This window comes from Haemaphysalis longicornis, unplaced genomic scaffold (genome assembly GCF_048455015.1).
Source record: "Haemaphysalis longicornis isolate Haplotype H1 unplaced genomic scaffold, Haemaphysalis longicornis Haplotype H1 scaffold_1, whole genome shotgun sequence".
Lineage (NCBI taxonomy): Eukaryota > Metazoa > Arthropoda > Arachnida > Ixodida > Ixodidae > Haemaphysalis > Haemaphysalis longicornis.
This window is the reverse complement of record NW_027526203.1, coordinates 354,631,854-354,646,738: the sequence shown is the minus strand read 5'-3', so window position 1 is coordinate 354,646,738 and position 14,885 is coordinate 354,631,854. Positions and strand designations below refer to the sequence as shown.

At 43.4% G+C, this 14,885-nt stretch overlaps 1 protein-coding gene across 1 annotated transcript in view; it reads right to left on the bottom strand.

Annotated features, from left to right (window-relative positions):
- Positions 1–3,163: 3,163 nt before the first annotated feature.
- Positions 3,164–14,885, bottom strand: part of L(3)76bdm (trafficking protein particle complex subunit 8 homolog l(3)76BDm) — a 117,009-nt gene continuing 105,287 nt past the window's right edge. Inside the window, exons 25-27 of the mRNA XM_077686037.1 lie at positions 12,306–12,430; positions 10,691–10,771; positions 3,164–6,132 (exon numbers count right to left, since the gene is read on the bottom strand). Of these exons, the coding sequence (XP_077542163.1) occupies positions 5,865–6,132; positions 10,691–10,771; positions 12,306–12,430 (474 nt within the window). The 3' untranslated portion in view covers positions 3,164–5,864. The remainder of the gene's footprint in view (positions 6,133–10,690; positions 10,772–12,305; positions 12,431–14,885) is intronic.

Here is a 14,885-nt window from a genome sequence, read left to right as displayed (position 1 = left end):
AATCTGGTTTACCCGCCGCGGTGGCTCAGTGGCTAAGGTGTTCCGCTGCTGAGCACGAGGTCGCGGGTTCTATTCCCAGCTGCAGTGGCCGCTTTTCTGATGGAGGCGAAAAGCAAAAACGCCCGTGTGTACAAGATTTCGGCACATGTTAAAGATCCCCAGGTGGTCAAAATTAATCCGGAGCCCTCCACTACAGCGCGCCTCATTGCCTGCGTTGCGTCGGAGTGTTAAACTACAATCAATCAGTCAACAAATCTGGTTTTCTTGAGGCTCTCAATCACTGGTTCTCCTTGTGCATCCTTGAGTCCTGTTACGTACAATTCAGCCCTTTTTTAAAAAAGAAGTCCTCATTGAAACCTCATTCGCCTTTCGCAGAGGTGCCTTGTAGGACTAGCTGAACAGATTTCTTGTGTTCAAAACATCAAAAAGGCGGTCTAAGATCATTATGAATTCAGGCGTAGCATCTGCAGCTCTAATTGCGGATTAAAACTTTAACATGACCTCCCATGTCGAGTGCGTCTGCCACAGATGAACTGAGCGATAGAACTGCAAGGCGAACTTTCATCTTTGGTGATCTAACGTCTCGTATGCAGCACAAGCAGCACAAAGGCCGGAGGAGGTGAGACCAGCCCCCGCACATATAAATAAAGTTAAGCATAGGAACTCCACTTCGAAAGCTGGTTAACGGGACCTTGCATTGACGAGATTCACAAAAAACTGTCATCTTGCCGCGCGGACATAAAGGCACATACAAAGTCTGCTTTTAAAAACGTGTCAGTTAGTTTTTGGTCGAGATAATACAGTTATAAAAACTATGCTGAAAATGCTCATTCACTTAGAAACTGCCACAAACTCATTGCAAATAAAGGCCGGCCATCAATTCTTAGCCAAACAATGAGCAACGCATGCGGGCTATTGTATTGTATGTATGTGTTCATGGCACAAGGGCATCAAGGCCAAAGAGCGCTATGTCAGAGTGAGTGGTCTTTCATGTCAGTAAAATACAATCTGAAAGGACATGAGGAGGCTAAAAAATAAATCATTGGTATGGGGGTGTAAAAGGCCCTCAGTCTAAAACGTGGAATTACACGCGGTAGGTAATAAATTTTAAGAATCCGATATCTTGAATGTAAGTTAAAGGCGATTCGTGGGAAACGTAGGCTCATCTGCTAAAAATAGTGAAGGGTGTATGGGTATGGCATATATGTATAAATCTCGGGAAAGTGACGGCATGGCATATATCTATAAATCTCGGGAAAGTGACGCATCTAGCGTCTTCAAATCTTGAACATTCAATTCAGATATGGAGATCTGAGAGTCGTCCTCCACATCTGTTGCATACTGGTGGTTGTGTGCTTTTTATTAGGTGAGAATGAGTACCATACGTGTGGCCAATTCTCAGTCTGCACATAGATATTTCAGTAAATCTGTTTCGTTTTTCTGTGGTATATTGACTCAACTGTGGTTTTATTAAATGTAATTTGTTAAGGATTTGTTACGGGCTAATGCATACAGGCGACCTTACGTATATACAATAAAGCAGTACACAAATGCGACGTGGGATTGTCGACTGGAAGGATTCTCATGTTTAAGCTGTTTAAGCTTGGCGATAGCACTACTAGAAAGCCGCCGCGGTACGTCTGAGCAGTGGCCCGCTGCGGACATCTGCTATGGCGACCCTCCACAGTAGTAGACGCACTGAGAGTAGAGCAAGATTTAACTGCAGCGCCGCCAGTTCGCGCAACCGCCGTTTGGACCACCCTCCTCTGCTGGCAGAGATGCGGAGCTCTGATCTTGAGTTTATTCTAGTAACGTTGTTTGAAACACCCGTGTAGCACAGGCATTAATCCACCCAATCAGCACTGCATCATCCTGTAATTGTAAAAAAAAAGTATTTGCAATAATCCCCACCTTTTAGTTCGTTGCCAAAAATACTGGTCCCAGCCATTCCCTATTTGTTAGTGTTAAGTGTACTGCTTAAAAGAGCTTAAAAGAAATTCGGTCATCCTAATGACAGGCATGGCAGAAAATATACGGCTCAGTTCATGAAAAAATGTCATCGACTCTAAATACAACTGGCTCTACGCATAGCAGCATGTGAAATGCTTAAGAACTCAACCAGCATATACCACTGCTTCCCTGGCCAGTACGCATGATGTCATCCCTCTTGCAGCCATGGATCTTGTGACCTTTTGCGGAGGTCAATAAGCTTGCCCACAGTGCTGTAACCTATGCCCTGTAACTGAAAAGCAACACATACAACACGTACAGGCAGCCACAAAATAAAACGGACCAAGGAAGCGGTGCGCAACTATTATCGGCGCGACATATTCAGGCCCAGTACATGCTGTCGAGATAGCCGAGTGCACATGCATGTCCTTCGCTAGTCAATGTGTACCAATTTGGTTTACTTCGGCCGCAGTGCTTCATTTCTGTCAAAAGCAGCACCGGGTGGCGCCTTACATGGCAAGACGAGCAAGCGGCACAACTCCCGACACCACGTGGAATGCACTGAGGCCGTGCAACGGTCCCGTTCAGCTCCAAGGGATGTCCATATGATCCTTTAATGCGGAAGAATTCTTGGCCAAGTACGCCACAGCACCAATCATGAAAGACCCTGCATCTGCACAAAAACGCAGACCATGTGGAGTACGCCTTTAATTATTCTGATTATGTACATGAAGTGGTCTAAGAAAGAGAGAAACCAAAAATTTTAAAATGAACTAATGAAACCAAAAATGTCCCTCGTATACTCTACCATCACACGACAAAGATTTTCAGGGCTTGATACATTTATAAAAAGCCCTGAAAAAACAAACCGAAACAGGAATAAAAAATTATGAACTTTCATCACCATTTATAGCCAAGCATTCGCCAAAAAATTCATAATTAGCGAAGTTAACATGTATTTAAAAAATGCATAGTTAACAGGTTTAATCATTATAAATGCAAATGTGCATTATTTTTTTTAGAGAAAAACAATACTAAAATTAATAGAAGTGGCGCACTGATGCTTGATACAATAGAACCCCGCTTATACATTTTTCAAGGGACCGCGAAAAAAAAACGACAACGTAGTGGCCAGAAAATGTATAACACGAACATGCCATTAGTACTGCAAAAACATGCAGTTAAACATTATAAAAAAAGACATAAGCCATGGTTCAAACACAAAATAAATTTACTTGGCATTTTCAAAGGTTTAAAAACATCTTTGAAACAAGCTTGGCACTTCTTCCGGGCCTGTGAAATGACATTGCCTTTCTCCAATTCACCTTCATACAACGTTCAGTTCAATTGGGTTCTACAACTGAGCTCAGAGTCGACAGTGGTAGTCCAAACTCTTTGGCGATACATATTTTTTCCTGTATTGGTTCCTTGTTGCCTACAGAAGAACATCAAGTTTCTCTTTAAGCGAGGGCTATCCCTTTTCTTGACACCATCAACGGCAGTGGAGAAGGCAAACAAAGCCTGAAACAGTCTAACAGAAAACACACCCAACGTGTATGGGCGCCGTCACAAAAGTGTGTTCCCGTGCGAATTGAGTGGAGACAACTGTGATGGTGACAATGGTGATGAGGCTTACAGGTGTTGTGCCGTGCCCTCTCATTTATGGGACTTCAGTGGTGCGCCAACAGCACCCAATGGGGACTACGCAGTTAGTGTTCCTTCATTTTCCGCAGATTTTTGTCACTTTAGCTATATTTTTCATTATTCCTGCCATAAATATAAAGCAGGAATGTCGTGGTATGACGGTGTATTCAGCAGGATTGTAATACATGGTTGTCTATGGACATTTTAGAGGGAACGTGCTACCATGACATAATAGCCAGGAAAACGTAATAGTGAGGAACATATAAGCGGAGTTCTAATGTATTAGTTGTCCATTTATCACACAGCGACTGGCAACCAATCAGTCAGCCACAAAACTTCATCGTCACGTTGCTCTAACACCGAGCAAGGCACCGCTATTACATAAATATTCCAGAGAAACGAGGCACTGTTGCTAAAATAAAGAACACTGACATGCAGAGAGTGCCTTGTGAGGGACATGCATGCGCACTCAGCTATCTCGATAGCACGCGCTGGATGGGAAGGCATAACGACGATAGTTTTTGCACACTGCTCGCTTGTTTCGTTTTATTTTAAGGCTGCCTGTGCCTGACCAATGCATGATCTCAAGCCAAGGCCACCTTCAAACAGCACTTTAGACTTTATTCGTGCGAAACAGGCTACTACTAAGCACTGCAAGCAAGTAAGAATCAGGCCTCCAAACTCACTCTCAAAGAACATGTCAAATGCTAATTGCAACCAGTGTCATTTCATGCAGCAACACCAATATGACGTTGCACACCAACATGCCCACACACACTGCAGGTGGTACTAGTGCCTTCACAAGAGAAGGCAGTGGTTTTAAAAGGAAAAAAAGAAACAGCACAAGACAAGGGTTACCTCATTTGAACAAATCATTCAACCCCAGAACACCACTATGGCTTCCAAAAAGAACATGAGAATGGGAGTACTGCTTCAAAAACCCGAATAAGCAGACATGGACAATGACAGAACAAATGTCCAATTCCATACCCAGGTTTCTTTGCAGAGTTTGTTAAATTATTAGAAGCTACAAAACTAATCCAAGACATTCCATATCCACCCTAAAACCTGTGAACCAAAACATAACATTTCCAGTCATGCATGAGTACACAACTTTCAAAATCCTTAGTTAATTGAAAACTGCAGAAACCCCTCAGTGAAAGGGCCTTACAGAATCCACTGTAAGACATAATGCAGCTACTCTTATGGCACACAAGCTTGTAATTTCCTTTAAGGCAAAAAAAAAGAAAATAGAAAAAGAAAGAAACGTCGTACGCATACGTTTACAATTTGTTGACAAAAGGAATGTGCTTCAGAGCAGTAGCAACTATAAAAACCGTAAGATAGTTTTCAATAGGCATACTAAATTAATCAAACATTCACCACTCTCCCTGTCCTGTTCTCAAATGAAATATCATTACAGTGCCTTTCTTGGCCAAGCACCTGCAAAACAGACCATATGATCTATCATAGATGCAGACACTATGAAATTTGTTCTTTAACTTTGACTCCTTCAGCTAGCTGCAAGAATATCACATATGCTAAGCCTCTTTAACCAGACAACCTGCATTCTTAGGGTAAAAATGAAAGTGCACCAAAAACTGCAGACACTAAGTAAGGCTGCTACTGAAATAAGAGTCGCCTACGAAGGCTCAAAGCAACGCATGAACAAACACAGTTGTTGCACCTGATTTTTTTTTTTTTAATAAAACACTTCCAACGGCTGGCTCTTCTTGAAAGCCATGCATTCCGATCTGCAATTTTTCTGATGCCTTAGCAGCAATCCGATGCAAAGAAGCTATCCACGTTCCCCTTTTAATGCTTTAAATCTGTTAAACCATTTGAATATTGTTTCCTGGGATTTAAAAAAATGCCCGAAGTTTAAAAAATAAAGCTCCATTTATGCCTTCTGCGAAGACTGCATTCTGAACAAGGCCGTGCCTGCCTTGTTTCGAGGCTACTGCTGTCCGCAATGTGCACTGGGTGGTCACAGTCCGACAACACCCGAACGGTCAGCTTGCATTTTTTTGCATTCTTTTCTTCTTCTCCAGTCGAAGACAACTGCAGCAAGGCACTGGCCCGAGCACACCGTATGCTTTCCGCCACATCTGAAAGAACTATCCTGAGCATGGGTGCAGTGGTTGAAGGCCCTGCCCATCTCATGCTTGCTTCGGCCCAGAGCAGATGCCACCCTTGAAAGAAGGCAGCACTCGAGGAGAGGCTCCGGCTAGTGGAGTCGCATGGCCTGTAATGTGTTTTGAAATTGAAGCCTAGAGAGTCTCTGGCTGCTGCACCACCATGAGACTAGGACACAGCAGTTCGTGTGAAAGACGTCCATCGTCTGTGAGCACGCTCACATGCAAGGCAGCCATGTTGTAGGTGCCAGCCTTGGAAAAAGTGGCCGACAGTGCCACGGACGCCGTCGTGTGAGACCTGATCGGCAGGTGACGCCTCACTGCAGTGGTCCAGCTGAACCCGCCCACATCAGTGGTTACCAGGTCCGGTGTGGTCGAGGGACTGGTTGCAGCAGCAGGCACCCTGGAACAAGGGCGATGGCAACCAAGGAGTGTATCAGAACACTAAAAGCAATCAGGATTTGGGCCTATTTTGAGATATTGCCGCAAGGCTGTCGGAAAAGTAACAGGGTGTTAATAATGGACAGCACAGTTTCACACCTACAAAGAGATTTCATTTTTTTACACTTTGGTGTAGGGGACCTCAGGCAGGGTTGCATAAGCACAAAATGATTCACGCCACAGTTCGCACACTTACAGCAGTGCCCGAGGTGTTCTGCTCCCAAACGCAAGTTTGTGGGTTCAATGTCTGGCTGCAGCGGCTTCTTTTTTTACAGAGGCAAAAACAAAAACACCTTTGGCTACAAGATGCTGGTCAAAATCATTTTGCAGCTCAAAGCTAGACACACCTCACAGGACATGCATTTTTGCGGCACCAAAAAACCTCGAATTTGGAACCCATGCTGAACAACAACCATTTCCCTGGATTTTTACGTCATTTCCCATACCAAAGGTCTACTAACACATACAGCCTTCATAGCCCCACTAATGAAAAGGACCTAATGGAAGTTTCTAAACCATTTTATTTTATAGGAAGTATATTTTAATTATAATTACTTGGAGACATATCTTTTCAAAGTTAGAGGGATACTTTATTTATGCAATTACACTGATGCTGTTACTACCAGCAAATACTTGTCCATTTTTTTTTAACCAATAGCAAAAAAAAAAAAGAAACTGGCTGTAAAGCATCAAAGGAGACATATTATATAATTTTTTGAGAGTAGTTCATAATTGGAACAATATTTGAAGCAATCATTAGCAATAAGCTTAAGTTGAAAAAACAAAAACAAAAAACGATTCAGTATCAAAGTGAGTCTCGGGCAGTTCTGGACAGTCCATCGGCCATCAACACTCGGCCACCGACACTCTGCAGTGCGCAGTATAGCCACAACATGTCACCAAAGTGGAACACAATGCAGAGATAGTCGTCATGCTAGCGGGCTGCCCTGTTTTCATGCGTGTTGCTGGGTTATCTTTCTTTAGGTCTTTTTTTTTTTCAACCATTTAAAGTTTTGATGACCTACAAGGTAAGAACACTACCTGTGGTGTTGATTAGTGAACTGATAGACATGGCACAAATGCCTGGCCATGAGCAGAACCATTGTTATAGATTTTTGGGGTATTCTTTAGACCCCCTCCGCCTCTTCCCACAAGTGTGGCCTTCAGCCTGTGTGCAGCCTGCGCTTCCGCCTCGCAACTACGTCACGTCGCTACATCGTCACGCAGGCTGACGTAGGCCCGTGGTTGGAGGCTGCAGGTAGCCCCATTAAAGGAGCCATGAAGAGAAAACACAAGTTTGGTTCATCCAAAAGATTGCCTCATTAGAATCATGCTGACACCACTTTTAACGTAAACTTCACTCAAATAAGCTACATAATTAGGAAAAAAGGGACTGGGCATGCGACCCACTAGCTCATTTCCCACAACAGAACCTATGATGTCATACCAGCCAGCTCTGCGATTGGCGGAGGGCGGAAAAAGCAAACACAAATTAGGCAGAGCTTATAAGCTTGCCGAACGAGCTATTTGCGCTTAAATTTGGGGCACATTTTTTTTAAAGCCCTAAGAATGGTGCGACAAACAGTGAAAGTTACGAAAACATTCGTAAACATAGAAGTATCGATGCGTAGTGCTGTTGGTACTGTGCGCACTATGCTTGGTTTAGCTGCACAGGACTGCAGGGCTTTGGGGTTGTCTCAGACGACACTGTCCGACTGACGCAAGCAATGGTGTCTCATGTGACCATATTTGTCGAGCGAGCACTACGTTTCACGAAACAATTATTTCCTCCCCGAACAAAAACAAGCTAGGTTTAAATACGGTCAAAAACAAACCAAAGGCAAAAAACGGTTTGCCACGGTATGGTGGCGCTATCTAGGTTCACTAACGGTAAACAAGACTTCCCCATCAGCTGCAGAGCGGTCGGTTCCTGTAATGTCATTGCAGATCACAAAAACGCATGATTTAGCAGGAAAATCAAAATTTTAACTCAAATTAACTAATTTCTTAATGAATAAAGCATCGATTGCACTCGGACAAGTGCTGGGGGCACTATAAAACACAAAATCTTTTCAATAACCCGTCGCGGTGGCTCAGTGGCTAAGGCGTTATGCTGCTGAGCACGAGGTCGCGGGTTCGATTCCCGGCCGCGGCGGTCGCTTTTCTGATGGAGGCGAAAAGCAAAAACGCCCGTGTGTTCGAGATTTCGGCGCACGTTAAAGATCCCCAGGTGGTCAAAATTAATCCGGAGCCCTCCACTACGGCGCGCCTCATCGCCAGCGTTGCGTCGGCGCGTTAAACCCTACAACCAATCAAATCAAATCAATCAATCAAAATCTTTTGAATAACACAAACTTGTATTTTGTCTTCATGGCTCCTTTAAGGGGGGCAGTCGCCGCACCCGCAGTGTCCAAAATCGCGCAAGTCAGTTCGGATGCAAGTGGCGACGCATCAGCAAAGGCGAGAAAAAAAAAAAAAAAAAAAAAAAAACCAGAGGACATTTTTTATTATTTTTAGCGCCAGCTAAATGATAATTGGCAGTGTTAGCAGATTTTTATGCAGATTTCAAGTATGTATTTGATTTTAACATAGCTGAGGATACTGTTCGCCTCGTGCGACACCATTTTGAGATAGTGCAAAATACGCACAAAGAAAGCAGCTAAAAACTAGACCGAGATGGTGCTGCAGGCAGTCTGCTTTGTGTATGGCGATGGCGGGCATGCGAATTTCAAGCTTTTTTAGCTCGATTTTCGGCATTTTGCACCTCCCGCTGCATTTTCAAAGTCCATTTTGAGATTGTTCCCCATAAAATTCAGTGGTGAAACTTTCAGAGTAGGTGCTTAAAGGCATGAAGACTTCAAAAACGAGTTTTTCCCAAAGTGCATTTTTTCGCAATTTTCAGCCATTCTAAGACCCATGTCCCCCTTTATTAAGCCTACCATGCTTGCGGCCCAAGTGTAGCCTTGGCCATCCCGGTTCTTATGAAGCTGGTCACTGAGGTGCGCGTTGGTATCTTATAGTCCTTGGCCCAGTTGTTGCAATCACCATGCACTGTACCACTTTGCCAACAAAGCCCCTGGTTCGTCCTGGTCCATTGGAGCCTATCATCGCTTTGTCAGTGAGTCGACCGCGTTGTAGCGTGCCATGAACTCTTGGACAATTTTGAGGATGTTGTTGGTAGCCGTAGCTAGCTAGTCAGGGTTGCAGCAACATAGGAGCACCCTTTATGCCGGCATTGGCATCTCGGGGTGTACCCCAAACCCTCTTAATTAATCCTACAATTTCTTTGTATAACTCAGTACATGTAAAAGAAAAATGAACCTAAGGTGGCCTTGTTAAGGGGGCAGACTGGTCTTAGAGCTATATTTTTTATTTACCAACCAATTTTAATGAAACTGCACTGCGTTATAGAGTTTTTTGTGCTGATTTTAAATTTCCTATTAGATTTTTTGTAAGTTGATTATATTTTGAGTTAATTAATGATTAATTGCCATTATTTTGGGACACAGTTACAAAATAACCACTCCATGCAGAATGGCAATTACCACGTGGCTAGGCAGACAAATGACTAAAGGATACAACATAGGAAGAACTTTTTTGATTTAGCTATTTTTGGTCGTTTTACAGCACAGGGAACTTCGCTTCTCCCGCGCTCTGCCAGAAATGGCTCGCAGGTGGTGCCAATTGAACACAATAATAATTTTCCAAAGCCTCCATTTGAAAAATTTGTTTCCTATATTGTATTCTCCACACATTTTGGTATCAGAAGCAAAAAGAATTAAAGTTGTACCTGCTCTGGGTGCCAAGATATCTGAGGATGAAATGCTAGCTTTGCATTGCAAGAAAAGTGCTGTTTCACCATTGAATTCTGCACTAACTGAGCTGTAGAGTGCACTTTAAAATGCTATTATAATATAATAACAACAAAATATGATGCCCTTTGATGAGGAAATTTACAGACTGTTAGAAAAATGGCCGTGGAGGCCAAAAATTCCATTTTTGAGAAAACGCTTTTTTTGACCGTTTTTCAGCCCCAAAGACCCAACTGCCCCCTTAAGGTTCCCAAAGAATGTTGGTTTGTGGGAACAGTGAAGAAAAAAAACTTCTGCTGGTCGGACAAAAAGGTAAGATAAAACATGCGCTGTTTGCGAGCAGCAGTTTGAAGCAGCAGTTCAGGACCCTGTTTTGGACAACGTGCACATCATGCAAGGTCAATAAGTATGAATTCCTTATAGCAGGCTGCCAACGTGGTCCGAGGATACAACCCAAGCACTGTTGCATTTGCCCTAGCACTTTTCTACGACACTGAAGCAAAGGAAACCGATTAGAAGGAACATTCAAAGGCCTTGAAAGTTGGGCATATTGCCACGAGGATGCCATGTCCGCTGTACACTCTTATGATGTGGCGTCTGGCCAGTTAGTGACTCTGCTGGTTTCATGGTTCAAAAGTGTAAGATCTTATCACGTCTAGCACCAAAGCTACTAAAGAAGGCAACTGAAGAGACAAGAGAAGAGCCCACCTGTTGCCTGGCTCCACGGTGACTGTGACTGGCCGAAAGCTAGGATTATGCACTAGAAGACTCACAGGTATCACCAGCAACCTGCAAGAAAAAAAGAGAGAGAAAAAGTGGGCCTTCTTGTCTGCCATTTCCACTTTTTATCAATCCTTCCAGTCAGGCGTGGGCTAACAGTGTGCACCCGCACTTGCTCAAGTGCTGTGGTTGCAATCGTCTCTCGGAAGATTTGATTTTTTGAAATTTATTCCATAATTTGGCCTACTTATCTGCCAGCTTTTTAAGGGCCATGAAATGCACATCTAGCACAGTACGCACACAGCTCAGAAGGGCTTCAAATCACCAAGCATTCCTTGCTATCACGAAATGCTACCACCTTGCTATCACCGAATCAACAAGCACTCCCTGTTTAGTCAATTTCGTTAAAAGTACAGTACTAGACACTTCACAATGAATTCCTACTTTTTTTGGCCTTGTATGACTTTTAAAGAGCAGCCTATAAATTATGTTGGCATCTTTTACAAACTCTCAAATTCATTCACAGATAACTTGAGAAACACTGCGAGCAAAGCAATTCTTCACTATACCTTATAAAACCTAAAGCCTGATGTTTACGGCAATTTTTCCTATTTGCTTAACCAATAATGAACTAAACAGACCACTGAACCTAATTAATGCTACCACTATAAAATTACACAAATTGATTTTTCTGAGCACCAAAGGTGCTCGAAGTGTCGCAGGTTCATGCATTCTTACTTCCTACTGTGCTGTGGGAACACACCTAAGCACCTTTTTTTTTTAAAGTTTGGCACCAAAAAGGCCTTACAACAGGGCAGCATATTTCTGTAATTTTACTACGGGATACTACACGAGTTTGTGGTTTTAAGTTTTATTACCATACTTGTATGAACAGTTAATTTTTCATCACTACTGAAGTGTCTGTCCCAGAAACCACTGCAGAAAGTTCTCTTGGTGCAGCGCCCCATTTTCTCAAGCTGAAAACAAATGCATCCAGGTAAAGAAAGTCATTTTCATGAAACTAGACATCAATGCCAAAAATGAGCCTGTGAAACTTAATGACTCTTGAACAGTTAACACAAAGATGACGTGTATGTATAGTCAAAGTGCTGGACCGAATGAAAAAGAAGTTTAAGATGTCTGTCCCACACATGAACACAAAACCGAAAATTTTGTGTTGGAGAAAGAATACACAGCTGGCTCCCACTTCCAGCAACAGCCCCAAATTCAGCCATCTGTTCTGTGCGCAGCGACCTTCAAACAATGGCCACCACAAATGGATTTGGAGAACTACACTAACTGCCCCAAGGCTGTTGTGTACAGGAACAACCGGATAAGCAGCCACCAGTTATGTGAATAGCGACCACGAAAACGTAGATGTCTTTGGAGAAATGTCTTAGGTAACTGCCCTGAGGGTGTCCACACGTGAGGGAAAATACGCATCCAGTAAATTAGCCTCAAATGTTCACAAAATCACAGCCCTTACCTTCTTCGCTGCCTTGAAACTATTCAGCACAAAGTGCAAGCAAGATCACGCAATGCCCTGAGCAATGGTCCTAGGTGATGCTAATCCACTGCCCCTAGCACAGTGAGAGTTCCGTACCTGTTTGTGACAAAGTCATGCTTGACCTGGACTGGATGCACTAAGGCGCAGCGGACATACTGGAACATTGGGGCCACCAGGCCAACGGCTGGGTAGACAGGGATCACCGGCCGCAAGTCTGTTGGCTGATAGAAGGTGGAAGGAAGAAAGAAAACCACCAACGCCATCCACAAGGGCACCAACAGTACACAGCTTTTTGCAGCACTTCCATACATAAGAGAAATAATATATTATAAAAGAAAACCAGAAAAAGTTTTAAAGCACGTAAACTTTCATCTCATGCGGCGGTCTCGACCCCAAGTGTTTCAATATTACTAGTGTAAAGAGAACATAACTGTTCTGAAAAGCTATGATTATCGCATTTACCTCAAGAAAATAAATGCAATTCCATTAACCAGGAAGGTAATTCCAAATAGGGGACAACACAAGGCATGCAAAGTTGGCCTGATTTGCAAAACCTCGTAGCATGCCTTCATGGCACGGTGCGTTTAATCCCTCCTTTGCAACCCTTCACTGGTGGGTCCATGTCTCAGTATTAACAATGCATGAATTACATTTTTAACATCTGTGCAGTGGATGTCCCCGCGCACGCAGAAATCCTAAATGTGGGTTGAGACCACAAATTTGGGAACTAGTTTCACTTTGCTAGTGTTGAGGCGTGACAGCCCTCTTGTCAAGAAAACTTCATCTTGGTGTAAAAGTACAAAGCTGGACTTGTTTATTCTTAATTTGTATGCCCTAGATGGAAAAGAGAACAATACAAGTTTAAGAAAAAGGTCAACATTGTGCATTAGCACACCCAGGATTTTTGTCTAGGGGGGGGTTTGAAATTTTCACAACAAATATAAAATATGATGATATATAAATGTAAAATTGCAAAAGAACAAATATAAAGACAAATGTAAGTACCGTATTTACTCGCATAATCCTCGCACTTTTTTTTCGGAACAGTCAATGCGAAGTTAGGGGTGCAAGAATTATGCGGGGAAAAAAAATCCGGTGCACAGTGTTGCCAATTTGCCTCCTGCCAATCCCTCTAAATGTAGTGGTCGTTTTTTGTATATGTAAGCTCAGTGTTGCAAACAGCAGCTATTTCTTTTTATTTTATTATTTACAACGTAAACAGTCTCCCGTTGATCAGCGATCATGAAATTGCCGCCTTTGCTTTCTGGCGCGCGCCCTATCTCGTCGTCGTCATGTGCGTGCCCTACCCCAGTAACGCACGTTGAAGTCGGTGACGCCGAAGTGCCTGCCTGCGGCGCAGTTGCCGTGTTCGATCGTGTACTCTATCGCTTTCAATTTGAAAGTGGCAGTGTAACTGGCGTTCTTCCCCATGGCGAAGCGGCACCAAGCACAAAACAAAGAGATCAAAAAGTTCTCAAAATGGCAGTGAGCTATCCACCATTGACGCGAGTGACTCACTGACTGCTGCTGCTCAACGACGGGACCACGACGACGACGCGACAGCGGGCTGCGCGAACGCCGTCTAGTTGCGCGCACGCGAAACCAGCTCAAGGACAAGGTGAGTAGCGTGTTAGGGTGCCTGGATGGCCTTGGATACACAGCACTCTCCGCGAACGAAGAGTCAGTGGGGGAGGGCGCACATTGGAGAGCGCGTGCACCATGCGGGTTTCGCTAGCAGGCAACTTTCGCCGCTGCAAAGTTGGGGGTGCGAGGATTATGCGAGGAACCAAAAAATCCAAGTTTTGGTGGCTCACATTAGGGGTGCGAGGATTACGCGAGTAAATATGGAATGGCAAATTTTGTTCGAGAGGATGACAATTTTTTTGCCAAGTGAAAAAGCTTGTGAATTTCGCCTAATAAAAAAAAAAATAAATAAATAAATAACCACAAAGAATAAAATGCACCTTCACATAAAAAATGAAGATACGCGAAGCCTTTTGCCATTGCCCGAAGCCCCGGACCCAAGTTTGGAAGTAGAATTGGAAGGAAGGGATGATGGGAGATGAGGTTGGGGAGGAAATACAATTAATGCCTTCTTCACTGGTGAAGTCAAGCCAAAAGTAAAGCCCGAAATCTGTTCGTATAGGCTGGCACAATTTGCACTGAACAGACAAATTAACACATATTTCTGAAAGCCTATTCAACAAAACATCATTGTTATCCGTGATCACAGGTTTTCGTAACTGTGCACGAAGAGTTGCTGTCTTCCTCACTATGTTACAAACTCAGGCGATATATATAAAGGAAAACCGAACCTTTTTTTATTCAACGGGAGAGGGAGGGTTCGTACAGTGCGTAGTATTGAAGAAAAAACAGTTGTTTAAGCTTTCAAATGAAATAAAACAACTTCGATCTGATCTTGTTAGATTTGATTTGAGGCCAGAAGGCAAGCTCGACAATACCGAGTCCCAACCTATGGAAAATTTTAGCGTATTTTTTTTTCTAGGAGGCGACGAATGATTCAAATCTCGTGATGGAAGTTCTGCACAGTATTTCAGAAAGTGGTATAATCTGGCCCTACAAAAATTGTGCGACTATTTGCAGTTAGATGATGATGATGTGTGGAGTTTAATGGCGCAAGGCCGACAAAGGGCAAAGAGCGCCAAACAATACTGA